The sequence below is a fragment of the Pyrus communis genome, chromosome 16 (assembly GCF_963583255.1).
Source record: "Pyrus communis chromosome 16, drPyrComm1.1, whole genome shotgun sequence".
NCBI classification, from domain to species: Eukaryota; Viridiplantae; Streptophyta; class Magnoliopsida; order Rosales; family Rosaceae; genus Pyrus; species Pyrus communis.
In genome coordinates this window covers 18,035,183-18,056,795 of record NC_084818.1, presented here as the reverse complement: position 1 = coordinate 18,056,795, position 21,613 = coordinate 18,035,183, and the positions used below count along the sequence as shown (strand labels likewise).

General features: G+C 38.3%; 1 protein-coding gene across 1 annotated transcript; it reads left to right on the top strand.

The window, feature by feature from the left end:
• The first annotated feature begins 257 nt into the window (after positions 1–257).
• Positions 258–1,148, top strand: LOC137719908 (uncharacterized mitochondrial protein AtMg00810-like). Its single transcript, XM_068458897.1, has 3 exons — positions 258–705; positions 793–844; positions 1,028–1,148. The coding sequence occupies exons 1-3, from the start codon at positions 258–260 to the stop codon at positions 1,146–1,148; spliced, it is 621 nt and encodes a 206-aa protein (XP_068314998.1).
• The last annotated feature ends 20,465 nt before the right edge of the window (positions 1,149–21,613 follow it).

The following is a 21,613-nucleotide window of genomic DNA, read 5'->3' as shown; positions in this document are numbered from 1 at the left end:
GGTAAGAAGACAAGGTTTACAGACTGAAAAATGCCTTATATGGTCTAAAACAAGCTCCCGAAGCTTGGTATAATGAGATAGATACATACTTCAACAAGTCTGGGTTTAAGAAAAGCCAAAATGAAGCTACTTTGTATACCAAATTCAGTGATGCAGGTGTGCTTGTTGTGTCTTTGTATGTAGATAACATTATCTACACACAGAGTTCTGATGAAATGATCCAAGAGTTTAAGAAGGATATGATGAAATAGTATGAGATGTCAGAATTGGGATTGCTACATCATTTCCTTGGTTTAGGCATAATTCAAACTGATAAGGGCATATTTATCCATCAGAAGAAATATGCCAAGTCCTTACTTGAGAAGTTTGGTTTAAAAGATTGTAAAGCTGTGAAAACTACACTTGCAATCACTGATAAGTTGTCTAAGGTTGATGGAAGCGAAGATGCTGATGAAAACTTGTATAGGATAATGGTTGGTAGTCTGTTATACCTAACAACTACTAGACCAGATTTAATGTATGCATCTTGTGTGTTAGCAAGATTTATGCATAAACCTACCAGAAAACAAATGGGGACAGCTAAAAGCGTCTTGAGATATGTACAAGGGACACTGGACTTTGGGATCGAGTATGTGAAGGGTAAAGCTGCTGTGTTGATAGGCTATTGTGATAGTGACTGGGTAGGGAGCTTAGATGATATGAAGAGTACCTCAGGCTATGCATTCAATTTTGGCTCAGGGATATTTTCTTAGGCTTCTGTCAAGCAATGCAGTGTGGCTTTATCCACTGCAGAAGTTGAATATGTAAGTGTTGCAGAAGCTACAACACAAGCAATGTGGCTGAGGTTTATGTTATTTGATTTTGGAAAGGAATAAGTGGAGGCTACACCTTTGTTGTGTGACAACACCTCTACCATAGCCATGTCTAAGAATCCAGTGTTCCACTAGAAAACTAGACATATCAACAAAAGGTATCACTTCATAAGAGATGTGATTCAAGATGACACAATTGAATTGAACTATTGCAGAACAGAAGAGCAATTGGCAGACATTTTTACCAAGGCTCTTCCTAAGGATCGGTTTGAGTATTTGAGAGCTGCACTTGGAGTGAAATCAGCAAAACATTTAGAAGGAAGTATTGGTGTATAAATGTATTTGCTGTGATGGTTTTATTATATGCAAGTCCTAGGATTTAATGTGAGCCTTTGGATCATATTCCATATGGTATCCAGATTAGATTGTAATGAGTTATAGATCATGAAAAGTGTAAGCATCTTACATGATGACTGTAAAATGGATGGTGGTGATTGATTTGTAATAATGTGAAAGAGTGAGTTTGTTTCTCACTCCTCTAACAGTAATATATGCTCCCGAGCTTCTTGCTTGGTGAGTGTGGAATCCAATGAACCTTGAATCTTCCATGGCTATCTAATTCTTTCTCTCTATACATTTTCTGCTTTTACTATTCCATTGAAGAAACTTAATCCAGAAATCAAACACTATCAAATATAATAGCCATCTAACTGTCAACATTTCATACGAAGAAAGCAAGAATTCACACCAAGACATTTGTTCCATACTAGCCCAATTACTGAAAATTAAAGATAAACAGATATGACCATTGCTATAAATGTGAGGATGCAGAGGGGCCAGAGGGAAAAATATCACCTAAATGCAAATAAGTCATTTAAGCAAAAACTTTAAATATCAATCGAGCATTATCTGCTACTAAATTACTAATTGTTTTGTTTTCTTCAATATTTCAAAACCCTAACAACTACAACTCTACAACCAAACAGTAGGTATAAATACCTAGATGGTTTGAAGGTAATAGTCAATTCTTCGGTTTCAAAACAATTTTCTCGGCAACCAAACAGAATCAAGAGAAAAACAAAAATTAAATTCAGAACCTTATGGATTTGTGGTGCTTCCATGGGATAATGCTCGGGGAAATCAACTTGGAGCTTATAAATTTCATTAGCATATAGAGTTCTTCACACTAAAATTTAAGGAAATTAACATTTATCACAAAATTAAATTAAAAAGCAATTTACTAGACTTTTGATCTGACATTCTTGAATTTCTTATTGAAGTTGTTCCATGGCTAGAAGCTCTACAACAAAGGCAAGTTATCTAAATCACATCATCCTTTTCTTTCCATTATAGCCCACGTCAGCATCGTGTTGCTACGAGAAGCGGTGGAGAACTCCGAGAAACCACTTGGTTTCTAAAGAGGTAAGGCAAGTGCAATTCATCAAATCTCTCTTTTTCGTTCAACAGAGGAGTATAATTCCACTTTTAACATGCATGTACTTTTCACACTCTCTCTCTTTTTCTTTTTTATTTCATTTTCTTGGAATTGGTAAATTTCTGGAGTTTTGCAATTGGTATGGTAACTTTCTGAGTTTTTCTGGCTTCATATTTGTGGTTGAGGTTTTTCTAAATGAAGATACTCTTATGATTTGTTCGTAGTTTGTTTTGGAAATAGGTAGGAATGTCATTCTAAAAGGATATTGGTAGGAGGGGTGGTATAATTTTTCTTATGAGATGATTATGCCTAATTTCTACCTATTTTCATTTAATTAAATAGAATATAGTTGTTCATGCTTAAGGAGCACGTAAAAGAAAAGCTTGAGTGAAGGTTTCTATCCGTATAAAAGATGCAGCAATGTAATAGAATTCAATTTATGTGATTTCAAAATTCGATGTATTGCTCCACCGATTTAGAGGAGAAACTCAGTGTTTCATTGTATAGGTCTTGCCTATAGAATTCTACTTTCAAAGCGAGCAAGTCACTTTCAGATAAGTCCTTCCTTGCTCCGGTTTCAATAGGTTATCGATCCCCCTTCTTCTTTTGGTTCCTGCCCTCCAGACCTACTAGCTTCATCTTGATTCTTGACTAAGGTTCATTTCTTGCAAGTACATTCCTATCAATCTAACTTCTTATTACATAGAACCTATCCTTCTTGTTGCAGTTTTGGTTTAAGTTTTCTTGTATTTCTTAATAATGTGAATGTACAAGGATACACATATATAAAAGAAAAAAAGGATCGGTTACATCCAACAGCCCTTAGACTAAACCCTAGAGACCAGCTATACTTCTTAATTAAAGGAGATTACACCAAACACTAGATATCACCCATACTCCTTAATTGGAGGAAACCAACTACAAGACTAAGAAGAGATTTACACATAATTTGTCAGGAAACACAGAAGGTGCCGTGCAGCCATGCTGCACCCATGATTTATAGAATTGCATAATCTGTCTAGGGTTGGTAACTCTTAATACTCCCCCTTAAGCTGGATCGAGGAGTATAGTCAATCTAAGCTTGCCTAGAAGACGCTGAAAATGTGCAGACGAGAGAGCCTTAGTGATCATGTCCGCCAATTGATCATAACTGTGAGTTAAGACCGTTTGGATGAGTTGTGACTTGATGAAGTGACAATCAACTTCAATATGCTTGCTCCTTTCATGAAAAACTGGGTTTGCAACAATGTGTATGGCTGCTTGATTATCACACATAATAGACATAGGAGTTGTACTCAAGAACCCTAGATCAAACAAGAGACTTTTTAGCCAAATCAATTCACATGCAGTGGCAGCCATTACTCGATATTCAACTTCAGCACTAGAGCGGGTAATGATTTGTTATTTCTTACTCTTCCAAGTGACAATGTTGCCTCCAACAAATGTGCAATAACTAGTGGTGGATTTTTTGTAAATTGCACTGCCTGCCCAGTCAGCGTCAATGTATGCATGAATCTCAGTGGAATGGTTATTACACATGAGGATACCCCTATCGATGGACCCTTTGAGATAGAGTAGGATCCTTTTAACAATATTAAGATGTTCTACTATGGGTGCATGCATGAAGTGACTGACTAAGCTCACAACAAAGGTAATGTCTGGACGGGTGATAGTAAGATAGATAAGCTTGCCAACCAATCTTTGATAATATGTGACATTCTTGAGTGCCTCACCATCAGTGGTAAGCTTAAGTTTACTATCAATTGGGGTGACAACTAGCTTGCAATCAGTGAACATAGCTTCCTCGAGTAGATCCATGACATACTTGCGTTGGTTGAGAAACAAACCCCGTTGAGAGGTTGCCATCTCAATGCTAAGAAAATACTTCAACTTCCTAAGATCCTTGATGGCAAAGGTTTGATGTAGGGAGGCTTTCAAGGCTCCAATTTCATATGTATTGTCACATGTGATAATAAGATCATCTACATAAATAAGGACCACCAACTTCCCACAGGTTCCATTCCATACAAACAAGGAAGAACCGACATTACTTCTGAGAAAACTTTCCCTTTCCAACACTGAACTAAGCTTGGCATACCAAGCTCTTGGTGATTGCTTCAAACCATAGATAGCCTTGTGCATTTTCCACACCATGTCATCCTTTGTTGGAGAGTAACCTGGGGGAATTTGCATATAAACTTCCTCCTGAAACTCTCCATGAAGGCGCATTTTTAACATCCATCTGGTATAACGACCAACCACAATTGACAACAACAAAAAGTAGCACACGAACTGTGTTCATTTTTGCCACTAGAGCGAAGGTTTCTTTGTAATCAATCCCAAAGGTTTAGGTGAAACCACGAGCAACAAGTCAAGCTTTGTGTCTTTTTATTGATCCATCAGTCTTGAGTTTAGTTTTGTAAACCCAACGACTCCCAACTGCCTTCTTTCTTGGAGGTAATTGAACGATACTCCAAGTACAATTTTCCTCCAAGGTTTGAAGTTCTTCAGACGTGGCTTTCCTCCAGTTAGGGATAAGATTGGCTTCTTGAAAAGTGTTAGGCTCTACAAGATTTAAGACTGCAGTAAGAAATGCCACATGAGAATTTGAAAAATTGTGATTACTTATTGCTTCAGATATGGGATGTCTAGAAGCATAAGTAACGTAGTCTACAAACTTGGCAAGAGCCTTCCTTTCTTGAGGTGGATTCCTACTAACATCTTGAGAAGGTTGGTGAGTGAAGGGTTGAGGTGTAACCTCAAGATCACCATTTCCTTGTGAGTTAGGTTGAGAAACTGTTGAAGTTGTGGTTTCCAACATGACTTCTTGCTCTTGACTGTCATTGCCCTTTAAGGAATCATCATGACTGAAAGCTCAGTGTTTATAGGCAATAAAAACAAGTCACACAAGAGCTCCCCCTCACATGAAGTAGGACCTTTTTTAAAGAATGGAGTCTCTTCCTCAAAGCGAACATATTTGGATACAACATACTTGTTAGTGACAGGATTAAAACATTTGTATCCCTTTTGAGTTGAGGAGTATCCCATGAATACGCATTTGACTGCCCTAACATCTAATTTGTTACGATGTTGAGTTTGCACATGTACAAAACAAGTGCAACAAAAAACGTTCAAGTGTGACAGGTTTATTGGTCTGTCATTAAGGGTTTCATATGGTGATCTGAAACCTAGAACACGACTAGGAAGCCTATTAATCAAATAGGTGGTTGTAAGGATTGCATATGACCAAAAACTTTTGGGTACATTCATATGCAACATGAGTGCCCGAGCCTTCTCAAGTAGATCTCTATTCTTCCTCTCGGCTATCCCATTTTGTTGTGGGGTTCCCACACAACTTGTTTGGTGAATAATTCCTTATGAACTCAAGTATTGAGTCATGATATTGGATAAAAACTCAGTGCCATTGTCCGGTCTCAAGGTTTTAATAGTTGAGTGAAATTGTGTTACAATCAACTTATGAAAATCTTTAAAAATAGTTGGAACTTCACTTTTAGATTTCATGAGATAAAGGAAAGTGATTCGAGTGTAATCATCCATAAATATGACAAAATACTTGTAACCCTCTATTGATTCAAAATTAGGACCCCATACATAAGTGTGTACCATTTCAAATGGTGTACTAGACTTGGACATTGAAGAACCAAAAGGCAGCCTAGCAAATTTGGAAAAATGACAGGTATCACACTTAAAAGATGGCTGACAATACATGGGAAATAGTTTTGACTAAACAACTTCGGATGGATGAGCTAGTCTTTGATGCCAAAGTTTTTGATCTTGGGGTTTACTTGAGTTTGCTTGAAGAGCTTTAGGAAGATGGAACTTCTTGCAAAAATAATACAAGCCATTTAGAAAGAAACCTTCACTAATCATCTTCTTGGTGATACAATCCTGAAATACCACATTAGTTGGTGAGAAAGTGGCAGTGCATTTTAAGGTAGAAATGAGTTACCCTGTGGAGTGTAATTTAAAGGGAAACAATGGAACATATAAAGCACTAGACTCGATTGTTTTTTGACATCAAATTTAATTTTCCTCTACCCATCACCGAAACATTTTCTCCATTTGCAATAGACACTTAAGAAGGTTTTAAAAAAAGATGAAAGTCATGCAAGTTTGAAACTTTATTTGTCATGTGATCAGTGGCACCTGAGTCAATTATCCAACAATCAAGTTCAACACTAGTTTAAAGTGCAGTGGAGAAAACATTCAAGGTACCTGAAGCTTTATTAGGATGAACATGGTTATGGTCAACAAGGAACCCAGTAAACTGACCAAGAAGTGCAGTGTGGTTGTCACTATCCACCTTAGGAGTTGGTACAACCACTCCATGTCTTTTGCTTTGAAGATATGCTGCAAACTCGTTGATAAGAGACAAGGGGTTGGCAGTGAAGTTAACTGAGCCATAGTTGAGCGAGCTTGAGGCATTATTCACAACATGTTGTGCTTTGTAGGAGGTTATATGTGATGCTCTGGGAGTGATTGACCTAATATTCTTATTGAACTTAGGTTTCAACTCTAGATGTAGTTCCCAGCACCTTTCTTCCACATGTCTTGTAGAATTGCATTATTTGCACTTTAAGTGTGGATTATTCCCCTTGTACACCTTGTTGTTAGTTTGCCTGTAGTTTGTAACATACCCTTGAGCCTCAGGCAGTTTGTGGCTTGACTCTTAGTTCATCACCCTTCTTCTTGCTTCTTCACGTTGTATAGTAGCACAAATATTCTGAAAAGATGGTAGCTTCATGCTCATTAAAATATGACTTCTGAGATCTTCATACTCGGAGCTTAAGTTTCCTAGCAACTGATATATCTTATCTTCCTCAACATTGAGAAGAATAGATGGATCAATGGTGTGAGGAAGATATACATCCAGCTCATTCCACATGGTTTTAAGGACACCAAGGTGTTGAACAAAGGTCATTCCTTCTTGTTGAATACCTGCAATAACTTTCTTCAACTGGAACACACGAGCATAATTATTCTAGTTCCCATATATGTCCTTCACAAACTTCCATGGATCTTGTAAGGATTCAGAGTAGCTAAAGATCTCAGCCGCATGCTTCTCCATGTTGTTGAGTAACAAAGACATAACCAGTTGATCCTTGCACAACCATGCTTCGTATGCTTGGGTAGAAGGCTCGGGTGCTTCAACTCCTCCCTTGATGAGCCCTAGCTTTCCTCTTCTACCTAGAGCAAGAGACACTGATCTAGACCATGGGAGATAGTTGAATTCATTCAACAAAATTGAGTATAAACGCTGATTTGTATTTATCTCAGTATCTGGAACAAAAGAGGGAGAACTTTATGAGTTTTCTCCCCCAAGGTTTATTAAGCTTTCTTCAGCCATAACTAGAGCTTGAAGATGAACAACAGAGGAAAAAAGACAAGTCAACGATGACACTGCTCTGATACCATGTCGCAGTTTTGGTTTAAGTTTTCTTGTATTTCTTAATAATGTGAATGTACAAGGATACACATATATAAGAAGGACCAATTACATCCAACGGTCCTTAGACTAAACCCTAGAGACCAGCTATACTCCTTAATTAAAGGAGATTACACCAAACACTAGATATCAACCATACTCCTTAATTGGAGGAAACCAACTACAAGACTAAGAAGAGATTTACACATAATCTGTCAGGAAACACAGAAGGTGCCGTGCAACCATGATGCACCCATGATTTCTAGAATTCCATAATCTATCTATGGTTGGTAACTCTCAATACTTCTTCTTCCTATCTCACAGTTTCTCTTTTCATGAGAACTAAAGTGGTGAGGGCAATCTGGAAGATTTACTTCCCCGACTGGATTCTATACTTTTTACACCCTTCACTACATAAATACAGGAACCAAGAGAAAGAGTTCTACCTATCTAACACCATGACAGGGAGAAAAGTTTATGCGCTTAGAACATGAAGTCTATTTGGCTATTTTCACATGCGATTAAACTTCAAAAGAACATGAAATAAACTCCTACACGACGCGTCATGATAAACAAAGGCTAATTGTTAAACTTGATCATTAATTTCAAATTTGATCAAAATATATGGGCTATTTGGTGAAATTGTAGAGTACAGTAGGATTCATTCTAGTGTCCCACAATGTTCCGAGTAATCATGGTCCTCACACAATTTTTATTTTGTTTAATGTTAGGGAGACCAAATTTGCAAACCAAATAATGTGTCACCAATAAGAGATAAGCATGTTAAACCGACACTTAGTTAATAATCATCATCTACAACCACATCATTTGGTTTGTAAATTTGGTTTAAGACATTTGTTCTCCCTAGCATTACCCATATTTGTATAGTTCATTTACCTTCACAAAAACCAAAAAACACTTTTCCACTCGGACCAAAATATAGAAGTCTTAAACCTACACACGTAGGAATTGGTTCTGTATTAAAGATGTCTTTATACATGCACAAATGTATGCCGTGCGTAGCGCACCATGATGTGAAAAGGCTTTTTGCATGCGCCTTCTAGTATCATTTTAAACAAGATAATAGCTTCTTTGATAAAAGCTATAAAAGGTAGAAGCATGCTATAAAAATGTCAACATATTAGGTAGATTCATAGCATTTTTTTGTTAAACGCTATAAAAATTTTGAAAAATGCTATTAATGTTGTGATATACGTTCTAATACATATTGTGATTGTGTAAATTCTAAGTAGAGATAGATTAGGAATCCTTTGGGATCTAGGAGATCTTTCTTAATAGGCTTTGTATTACTTGGAGAGCAAGTATCTCTCCTCCTTATTACTATAAATAAAGGCACAAGGATTGGGGAATAGCACACACAATTCCTCAAGCTTGTTCTCCACCCTTATTCTCTCCATGACGCACCCCTTAGTAAAGCACGCTCTTGACGTTGTGATAAAGAGAATTTGTTTGTCTTCAATCAGGAGAGTATTACGCTTCAATTAGTCTTAATTGATTAAATTTTGATTTTATTGAATTCATATACTTTTATTGATTCAATTTATTTTTCTTGTGTTGAACGTGATACAAGCCTTGAAGATGAAAGCCGAAATTGAAGAAAAAACTCCTACAAGCCCATACACAATATTCATCACGCAATCAGGTTCTTCCAAAATAACGGTGTTTATCTCGATATTTTTTCAGTTTCAATTGCATGAGCCTTCACCATAATGCATGACCCAACTTTACGATTTATGCATTTTAGATTCTACATAAATTGTTTATGCATTATATTCATAATAAAACAATTTTGTGATTTGAATATGTGTGAATAAGGAAGAAAAAGAAAGGGAAAAAAAAAATAACCAAAAGGGCTTGGTAACTTTGGATTTTAACCAAAAACCACGTTATAAGTTTACATAAGGGTTAGTACATAGCCCACTTTTAAATTTGTCACGCCCCGACCCGCGAATAAAGACTATTCACGAGCAAAGGTGTGAGTCACATCTTAGCTATATAAATAAATTCTACAACCAAGACATGGTGAAAAAATTAAAATAAAATTATTTGTAACGATTGCACAATACACCGTATAACAAAATTTTACATAAAAAATGTGTGAGTCTACTAAACGAAATTTATTGAATACACAGCGGAATAAAAATTTGTAATGATCATTGGTTCACATATTAGTTCTCAAAATAAAGGTATGTACCAAACAATAATTAAAATGTGACAATTATTGCAAAGCAAGAACCAATGGAAAGGACAAGGAGAGAAGAGAGAGGAAGAAGAAGAAAACAAAAAGAATAACAACTCCAACAAGAAACCCATTCTCCATTTCTTATTACCTTCTTTCTTTTACACGTTATTAAGACTTTAAGTCATCTTTCATTGTATTTGTAAGTCTCTCATATATAGTGAAATACAATGAAAGCAAACCCTAGTGGATGTAGTCGATTTGACGAACCACTTAAATCATGCATTTATGCGCCACTCAGTACTGCGGTCTGGTGGTATTCCTCTTCACTTGGAAGTGAGAGGTGTTAGGTTCGAATCTCATGGGTGGCGAATTCGATACCAAATTAGGTTGCCCATTGTGTGGCTTTGCCAAACTCCCCCTCCCCTTAGTGTAAAGATATCGATGTACTTAAAAAAAATTTTAAAAAAAAAAATCATGCATTTATATTTTGAGATCATTACCATGAGAAGGACTTCCACCAAACCATCAAAAATCTCCCCTTACTTTGCCTAAGAATGTTGTACGATAAGTGAGAGACAAATCCCAGAAAAAGCATGAGAGCTTACCCAACAAATCTCTCTAAAACTCACCATCATTTTCATCTATCAAAAGAAAGATATCCAAAACCTAAAAATTTATTCTGCCTATTTAACATCCCAAAAAGTCATCATCCGTACCATACATCAAAGTACTTTATTCATGAAAGTTGTTCTTCTGTTGCTTTACCTTAACATATCCAAATCCCAAAAAGATCCAATGGTCCATTCATTCCAAATCATCGAAATACTGTCACAGCCTTGAAAATCCCCAAAAAACCATGAAGTGGAGCTTCAAAACTAACTCCCTTAGCTTAAATAGAAATACTTCCTTCATAAAAGTTGTTCCTTACCATCTCTTCTATAACATATCCAAAAACCACGACAATTCAATTTATGTGCTGACTTGTACACTAGGTTAAACAGCTGATGTACGATTGAGCTAGCCTTCTTGGCCAGCCTCTTTGTATGGCCAACATCTTCAATTTCTATCGCTCACTTTTATGGAATTTTTCAACAATTTGACTCCTAATACATATGTAGAATTTCAGCTACATTAAAGAAGAGAGAGGGGAAGTGGCGAAGAAAGAAAGAAAACAAGAGGGAGGAAATGAAATTGAAAATAATAAAAAGGAGGAAATGGTAACGTATTGTTTATTGTTTATGTTGTTAAAGGTTATTACTTTGTTGTTGATTTATAATTATATTACTCTTGTTACTAATTAATTTGATATATGTTGAAATTTGCAGGCTTGTTAGAAAAAATGTGATTATTGATCTCTATGTGAACATGACACATACATATGCATTGCAAAGCAAGAAAAAGAGTTGTGTTGTGTCAAGTGCTCACTTGTGTAAAGAGTTTCAGTTGTGAAGATATTCAAGGGCTGAAGAATTCCTTGAATATAAAATAATGAAATTTGTATATGTCAAGCGTCGGGGGAAGGGAGTGAATATACAATTGGGCGTTGGGGGAAGTGCCTATATATAGCAAAGTGAAATTGAGAATTTAATTCTGAGAATCGGGCTCGGGAGTTAAACTCATATTCTAAGGTATTCGGAGCCAAGTGGTAAAAGCATGGTATGGAACGTGCAGGATTGGCTGCCTTAGGTATGTGTTAGCTGGATTATAGAAGAGAGTGAGTGCATTCATCCATCTCATTTGCATATATTTTCATTTGAAATAATTATTACATTCTAACTATTATTTAATTGGTACCTTTTGTTGTTAATTAATTTGTGCACTAATGTTATTTCTGCTGCGTATTTTTATCATGAAATTTTTTTTTTATTTGATGCAGTGTGTAATTGTTACAAATAATTTTATTTTAATTTTTCCACCATGTCTTGGTTGTAAAATTTATTTCTATAGCTAAGATGTGGCTCACTCCCTTGCTTTTGAATAGTCTTTATTCGCAAGTTGGGAAGTGACAAAATCAGCCCAACTGAAATGGCCCAACCAAAATAACATTATGATTTGTCAATTTTACCCCTAATTTTTTAGGTTAACTTGTCTTAATTAATCTCTTAGTTTAGTTATTTTGAAATCAGCACAACTGAATGGAAGGCTTTTTTTTTCTTTTTTTTTTTTTTTTTTTTTGCAGAGCAGTTGCAGAGTTCTTCAATCTTTTTCCCATAACTCATTGAAGGTTTTGAGAGTCCATTTTGAAATTCTAATCGTCGTGTTGTTCGTTTCTATTAGTTTAGGTTTTTCGAAATAAGCCTAGTTCTTCAATTCTTTTTCTGAAACTGGTTGAAGGTTCTGAGATTCTATTTTCAAATCCTGATATTCGTTGTTATTCATCGTTTCACTGGAGTTCGGTAATTTGATCGCCATTCTTCATAGTTTCATTAGAGTTACGTTTTTTGTTTGGAGGTCATCGGCACTATATTACATATTTGAATGTGATTTTGTTGTTTAGTTTTGCAAGTAATTTGTTTTTTTTTTTTTTTTTTTTTTTTTTTGGTTAATTTGTGTTCAAATTACAAGATATCAGTTAGTTGATTCCTATTTTTTGAAATTTTCAGTTTGGAGCTTACTATATTGAAGAATCGCACGTAAGTTTTGATTTTTTTATTTTTTATTTTTGGCTTATATTGTATGTTTTTTTTATACATATGCTTTTGTTTTCATTTTTCAGAAATTTTCTATGAATTAATTTTTGTACATTACACTAGTTCTATTTAATATTTCATAAATAGTAAATGTAGTATTATAATAGTTTCTGAAACAGTGATTATTATAGTAATTTTCATTTTTTAATTTGTCTATGATTGTTTGTTTTAGAAATAGTGTTAGTTTTTTGTTCTTTTATCTATATTGTTTCAAAAAGCAGTTATTGTTTTGTTTTACAAATATTGAATTTAGCTTTGCAACAGATTAATAAACATTTGGGGTTGTGTTTACATTTTGTTGTTGTTTATTGTTATCTACATTAAATATTATGTATTGATTTGTAATTGTATGTTTTTTTTATTCAATAGTTATGGAGAATGATAAACTAGCTCAATTTACATGGTTTATCCGTCATTAGTTCTATGTCATCAACTTCTACATTCGATCAAATTTGTATTGATCTTTATTATAGGTTTGAGGGTTTGAGACTTGGTTGTTTTGACTTGTGGTATGCTTTGAATGAAGATCCTACTTGTCTCTTTGATTGTGATGCCGATGTTATGAATATGTAGATAGTTCTTGATGTTGTTGGAAAATCCCTCTAGAGATATTAATTATGGATAATTGTGATGGTTCTATAGTTCAGTTACCTTCGGATAGCGTATCTTCTTCGTGCCATATGTCAGACTGTATGATTATTGTTAGTGAAAATGATCATCTAGGGAAGTATGGTTCTCATGGAATCCATAATTAGATGTCATGTGAATGAGATGGTTACATAGCATCTGAGGGACAAATTTTTAGGGGTGATTGTGTTGACTTTCAAAATAAATTGAAGAAGTTTTCTATTGAATGTGGTTTTGATTTGAAGTATTTGAAGAATGATAAGAATCGCACCAGTGTTGAGTGTTCTAGGAAGGAATTTGCTAGTTGTCATTGGCGTGTTTATGCTTCCAAGTGTGATGTTAATGACTTTGTCATTATTCAAAAGTTACATAATGTGCATACATGCAAAGGTATGATTTGAAAGAAGAAAAACAAAGTTGTTGGTCTTTAATTTGTTGGTTCTCTCATCGAGGATGAGGTTCAATCAAATCCTCTTATTAAGCCAAAGGAGACTATTTCAAACTTAAAACAATTTTATGGATTAGATATTGATTATGCTACTGCATACTTTGGCAAAGAGAGGGCAGTTTTTGAGCTAAATGGTGACGATGTCGATGCTTATAAGTTATTGCCTTGGTATGTTGAATATGTCTATTCAAGCAATCCTGGATCCGTGTTTGAGCTTGACGTTGTACCAAAAACCAATAGATTTCTTCTTTTGTTTGTTTCTTATGATGCATAGAATAAAGGTTTTATATTTTGCCGGCCGATATTATTCATGATGGTACTTTTATCAAGAGCAAATATAAGGGCACACTTTTATCTTGCTGTGCAAAAATAGCAATGGCAGTGAGTTAATACTTTCTAACTTTATATTCGATATTATTTGTTTTGTGTTTCTTTAGTATCTTGATATGCAATAACATTTCATAAATAGTTGAAGTACAGCTTAAGAAATAGTTCCATGACATTTATACTAGTAGTTCTATTACAGTTTCATAAGTAGTTGACACTTGACTTTATCTATTTCTTTTTGTTGTGCATATATCTTTGACTTTATTATTAAATAAAAGGAATAAGTTGTGTGGAGCCAAAAATAATCAAGAAAATTATGGAGGCAACACGTGGACTTTAGGGTAAAAAGACAAAATTACCCTTGAGGCACACCAGGATTCCCACGTGCATGCAACGGACAATAATGGCTCAATCAAGGTCAAAGGTGATCAAAATGATATTTATTCAAAACTCTTTCATCACTCCTCATCAAATCATCACCCACAAGATAACTCCCAATTATTCTTTTCAAATTGGGATTAATTACCAAATTAATTGCAAGATATTATTTGACACAATATCTTGCAATTATATTCAAAATACCACCAAAAGTGGCCGGTCCCTATTTCTCCAAATAAGGCTGGCCACACCCTTATATATAGCCCCATCTTCACACCAAAATGCAAGTCCAATCTCTTCCTAAAAATCTCTAAATATTTTCTCTCTAAAATTCTAACTTTGACATCAGAGATTCTTTAGCCAAAGCCCCCCTTTCATCATGGGAGCATGAGGTTCTTGGCCATAATCTTAGGTGTTATTATTTTGCAGGTGCATTTTTATCAAAGGAGAAAAAGGCAGAAATTTGCATTCGCAAATTGATGCTTTCATTGTGAGCCTTGATTCACATGCTCGAAAAAGAATCTCGCATTCAAAGTTTCTCATTTCTTGTTCATTTGTAGATTTTTCGTACATTCATATTCTTAGATTTTTCTTATAAATTTTTTTTGATAAAACGTAAAAGAAAAGTACAATGGCTAGAAATTCGGAAACCATAATGAGCGGAACTTCCTATATTCAAGGATTTGGACCACGACGATCCACGAGGCTTAATGCAATGATGAGTGGAGCGGCACCACCCCTACGGGGTACCACCGTAGTAGCAACCACAGCAGCAGCCCTCGGTGAAGCACTGCCCACGGTGAGCAGCCCACCTTGCAATAGCACGCCCAAGCCGTGCCACAAGGCAGCTAGCCCAGATTCAACGAGCCCAAGCAGCTGCGATAATTGGAGCAACCCAGACCTCATAGGCCCAAGGCCAGCACGAGCCCAATGAGCTCCAAGGCTGAGCCCAAGACCAAAGGGCCTAATTCTCGTCATTCCAACCCACACGGGCCCAAGCCCAAAGCGAGCCAACCCACGTGCGCCCCATACGGAGTAGCCCACTTTTGTGGCCCAGCCCACTCCTATGGCCCTCCTAGCAGCCCAAACCGGTCCAAGACTAGTTCAATCGTCTCGGCTTCAGATTTCTGGATCGACGATTGAACCGGGGGTATTTTAACCCCATTTTTTTGTAGATTTAACATTTCCTAACTCAAATCTCATGCCCATAGTTCATTACACTTCCACTACTCAAGGAGACGCATACCGTACAAGCTCTTCCAACCCAAATGGTGAACCACACTTGTCTCGACAAGTCATAGAGTTGATAAGCGCCTTCGCACAGCAGACGACCTTGGTGAATCAGCTCTTGCAGCGCAACAAGATGCAACGTGCCCCAGACGAGGTGTCCCGAAGTAGGACAACGTGCCCCAGTCATGAACCGAGCATTCTAGCAATGTACACTCTCGACTAGGCCCTCGAGATAGCGTATACTCTCATCTTAGCGCACGAGGGAGCGTGCACTCTCGGCTAGGCCCACGGATGAGCACACACTCACGGTTGGGGCCACACTCCGATAATCAACTTGAGCAACCTTCCAGGTAAAGTGTTCATTCTAAGTAGACACCACGAAGGACGAAGAGAAGCAGTCCCTCAATCCAGCTCAAATTCAACCAGCAACTTGCGAGGAATTCGCTTACCCGCTAGGAACGTACCACAAGCACGGCAGCCGCAGCATAGACGAGCCGAACACATAAAAGGGCAGCCTAGAACAGCAGGTCACGGCTAGGGGCAGCCAAGAGCTCCACTACCCCAATAAAGGAAAATTTAGGAAGAAGTAAAAAGGCTCATAACCGAGCAATTACGCGATTTCCAACGCAACGAGGTCATTGATAAGGCACTACGATAGGACATGACCAATATAAGCAGGTCATCCTTCACAGACAAGGTCGAGAAGGCAGAGCCCGCAAATTCAGCATGCCAAATTTCTCATCCTTCAAATGAGATGAAGACCCAAAGAGGCACCTAAAGCACTATCGTACCGTAATGATCCTTTATCGAAACAATGATGCTCTTATGTACAAAATATTGGCCACCAATTTACAAGGCGAGGCGCAAGATTGGTTCTACACCCTGCCGCCATAATCAGTCTGGAGTTTTGATGAGCTTTCTTTGGTTTTCACCAAGTAGTATTCATCATATCGCTCGATCAAGAAGAAGTCTGACCACTTGTTCAATGTGAAAAATACCCAAAGGAATCGCTCTGTAACTATGTGAAGAGGTTGAAAGCAGAAAAGGCAAAGATAGTCGGATGCAACGATTCAATAGCTAGTGTAGCTTTTCAATAAGGACTCCCAGCAGATCACCCGTTATTTGGAGAATTGATCATGAAAGAAAATCTAATTCTGGCATACTTTTTCACTCTGGCAGAGAAGCATGCACTTTGGGGCGAGGCTCGCCAATGCACATTCAAGGCAAATTCGAGCGATCTTGAGTATAAAGTCCCCCACTACTCTGAAGGAGATTCAACGCCTTACCAAACGAGCAACCATACTTAACCGTTTACCTTTGTGATCCACCGATCAACATGAGCCTTTTTTTTACTCAATCGAAAAAAAAAAACAACAAGACGAATAGAACGACGGGTGCGAGAAAGCATTCAAAGACTTGAAGAACTACTTGACATCACTTCCCTATTATCCAAATCAGAAACAACGGAGCACTTATTTACATGCTTGATGGTATCTGAAGTAGCAATAAGCTCTACCCTCATACGAGAAGAGCCGGAGGCCCAACTACCTGTATTCCACAGTTCAAAAGCTCTCCTTGATGTGAGAACCAGCTACCAGAAATTCAAAAGCTAAGTTTAGCAACAGTTGTTGCAACTCGAAAGCTCAAGTTATAACTTTAGATGCAAGCAGTCATCCTTATGATGCACTATTTTACCCAATCCAGACGCACGACGATAAAGGCGCAGACATTGGCAGATCCAAAGTTTTCTGACAAACACAACAACTCAGCCCAAAAGGCATGCCAAGGGCAGACGAACACTAGAAGGATATACTCATAAACAAGTTTTTTCCTCGTCGCCCCAAAAGATTCTACACATGAGCAACATATATCGACAGTTGAGCAGCTCTAGAGTCACCCAATACTGGTAGTTGAGCATCTCCTGCTGCGTGTAATATGGCCCCAGCTTCACGGCTCCCTACCGCACCTTCACACTAAACCTAGGCGATGCAACAAAGCGATCGAACAATGCCTCAAAGGCAATCGAGCATGCCCTAGCCTCGCCTGCTTCACCCGGTGGAGATTTCTAGCATTTGCACGTCGACGATGCATCAAACTACAAAGGCTCAGGAGCAAGTGTGGTCCTTGTCACCCTAGACAATTCGATGCTCGAGCAGGCAATCACTCTAGGCTTTAAAGCATCTAAGAATGAAGTAAAGTACGAAGCCCTAGTAGTAGGCCTACGAATGGCAAAAGACTTAGCGGTGAAAAAGCTTGCAATTCATTCTGATTCCCAACTAATCACCAGCTAGACTACTAGGGAGTACACGGCAAAACATCAAAAGATGACGCAGTACCTAGAGAAGGTATGAAAAGTAACTTGAGGTGTTTCAGACTTACACCCTCACTCAAGCTCCATGAGCAGACAATGCCCACGCGGACACGCTAGCCTACCTTAGTTCCGCCCTCGACCACCAACTCAAATGCACTACTCTCGTGGAATATCTAGACAAGCAAAACATAGAGGTGAAGCCAGCAGCCGAGGTATCACAGGTTAGTACAACTCCAAACTTGCAAGATTTCGTTATAGACAACTTGGTCAATGGCACACTCCCCATGGAAAGATTGGAGCCTAGAAAACTCCAAACAAAGGTAACACGTTATTACTTGTAAAACGACATTCTCATTCAAAGATCCTACACTAAACCACATCTCTGCTGCCTAGTACCTCCTGACGACCTACAGGTTCTAAGTTTAATCCACAAAGGTGTTTTGTGGAAATCACTCCGAAGGCCGATCCTTAGCACGAAAGGCTTTTAACGTAAGCTACTACTAGCTTACTATACATCAAGACGCTAAGGAGTTAGTACAAAAGTACGACCGCTGCCAGCACTACAAGCCAGTACCAGTACTGCCTCCCAACGAACTACACCCACAGACGAGTCATTGGCCGTTCATGCATTGGGCAATCGACTTGGTAGGGCCAATGCCGCCCACTACTCTGGGTAGAGGCATAATGATCGTGGCAACTGATTATTTCACCAAGTAGGTGGAAGCAAAGCCTATGACAACCACAACTCAGACAGACATAGAGCGCTTCATATGGAGAAATATCATTTGCCAATTTGGCATCCCTCAATCCATTGTCACAAACAACGGCCCGCAATTCGTAGGGAAAGATTTGGCGAAGTTCTTCCAAAAATATGGCATCAAGCAACACATGTCCACATCGAGGTATCCCCAAGGCAACGAGCAGGCCAAAGTATCCAACAAGACGATTCTCAACTGCGTCAAGAAATCCCTCACCAACAAGAAAGGAAAATGGCCAAATGAACTTCTCCGATGTCTATAGGCGTATCGTACAACCAAACGATGAGCAACCGATGATAATCATTTCTCTTTGGCATTTGTTTAGAAGTAATCATTCATCCCAATGTCATCGTGCCAAGTATCGGCACTCTACTGCCAAGCATCGAACATAACAGAAAAAAGATGGTCACAAACTTAGATCTGGCAGAAGAGAAACACGAGAAAGTTATCACTCGCATCGTAGCCTACCAACAGCAACTCTTCTCCAGCTATAACAAAAAGGCCAGGATCCGACAGTTCCAACCTAGTAATCTAGTCCTAAAAAAAGCCTTCATCACTGCCCGCAGAGAAGGCACCAAAACGATGGATCCCATTTAGGAAGGTCCATACAAGATCAATAGAGTAGGCAGCAAGGGTAGTTACACCCTCACCGCTATGAACGATAAAGAGATCGAAAAGCAATGGAATACCTACAATGTAAAGAAGTACCATGAGGGACCTCTTGCTACATCAAAGCCTAAAGACTCAAGCAACTCGACGGCCACCACCTCACAAGCTTAGGACTATCCAGTTGTTATGCAGCTCCTACCTTACAACTAAGTTTTCATTCGTTTCACTCGTTTTTCAATGAGGTATTCAAAAGTAATCTACAACTTAGCTCGGCTGCATACTTACAACAACTGATCACTCCTACACCACAAAAGAAGACATGCGCCCTTCTTAGGGACTTATCGCAGGAATTGCACCCCTTTGGGGACCAATCATGCTCTTTAGTGTAAAGGGTAAACCAATTCCTCGACAATTACATGGGTTTGCTCTCCAATGCGGGAGGATAAACTTTACACTCTAAATATCAAGACATTGATGAGTCGGGCTGCCCTTGTGTAACTAGGTGCACAATGGCTTGCGCCGAGATTCCTAGAAGTAGCCACAATGGTCTTTTTGAAGGCTTAGCTAACTGAAGGATTTTGGGTCTCTTGGCCTAATCCATAGGGAATCGAACCTCAGAGATGAATGAGGCACATTACACAGAACGCCCTATGTCCACTGCCGACATGCTACGTTGTCGATAAGCTTCACATCTGCCAAGCGCGAAATAATCATTTAGATCCACACTAATTACTAAAGTGTTGTGATACTTACTACACAACCCATGGAATTGGTTACATAAAAAGCAAGGAGTTCTCTCAAACCTTTGCTTACAAAACTCCATACAACCGCGTACTTTAGATACGAAAGGTTAGCAAATTTCATGACCCAAAAATCTTTAGTATGTTGTGATACAGGCCACACAGCTCAAAGGATTAAAGAAAGCCAAAGTTAATAGCCAAGTGGTCATGCGGACTCATTTGCTTCTGTAAATAAAGCGCTCGGCTACCGACCCTATGGCTAATAACTTTGCAAAAGTTCTACACCAACACCTATAGCTGCATGGGCTACGTGGGCTTGTATGCTTATAGAAAAGCAGCACGCCTGTCACTGGACTAAAGGTCAAAGGTTGGGCCTAAACAAAAGAAGCGAAGATGAAGAAAAGCGAAGAAAGCAAGTTTATTAAATTTTCTAGCAAAATTGATAAACAAATAGAAAAGGTCGAAGGAGTTCAAGCAAAGCAAAAAGCAACAAGGAAAACAATGAAATTTCTAAAGGCTACCCAGAAGACTACTCTTCAGCAGCTTGGACATCCCACGACTACTCGGTCACCACACATTCAGCAGCTACAACACACTCAGTAGTGACATCATCAGGCACTTCAGCCCCAACTGTCCTAACTTAGGCTCCAACTACTTCACTAATGGAAGCCTTGAAAGTAAAGGCAAGCAAGTCTTCCAGAGAAATAGAGAAGGTCTCAAAGTCTTTCCCAGCAAACTCAAAGTCAGATGGCCTACCGAATAGATGATATACATAACCCAGCTTGTAGACATCAGCCTAACTCTAAACAAGCGAAGCCTTGAGCCTAGCCTTCTCACACTTCAGTTACTCGTTCTCCGATAACAGACCAAAACGAACACACTGCAACTCATCCACTTCTTTCTTCAGACTTTCGTAGATCTTCAGTGCACTTTGATGTTCCAACACTTGGGGTTCAAACCTATCGACAATCTTCTTGAAGTAGATCACTTGATTATAAGCAGAATCAGCTCTTCATCCTTTGCGTAAGCAGCTATACGAAGCTTAGAAACAGCACTCTCAAGATCTTGAATTTGAGGTATTAAACATCCAATATCCTGCTCTACACTTTCATACTTAACTTGGATCGCGTCAAGCCTAGTTTTCAAGTCAACGATCTCTTGATGAATGGTATCAAGCTGCAGAAAAGTAAGGGCAAAGATATTAGACCCCTTCAAAGCAACGAGCTTAAACTCTAACCTCTTGATCTTCGCCACCTCCTTAGCAGCCTTGTTATCCTCTTGGTCAAGGAGCATAGACTCGACTGCCAAAATCACCGTTTTCTGCATCATAGCAAGCAGAGCAGTCCTTCTATATTCGGTCGTATGCTTCACAAAGGAACTTAGGCAAACAACCCTTTTAACTCCATTAAAAAGTTTGGCACACACATCTATGTCTTCAAGTAGATCTGGTTTCAAGAGCGCACAAATCTCAGCAGCCTCCCCAGAAACAAACAGTGGATTTCTCACAACTGTCTACGCAAGCAGTCTCTTATTTCTTAGCAGGCGAACCAGTCTCAGTAGCAAGGGAAGTGGGCCTTGGTGCCACTTTAGCAGCAGAGT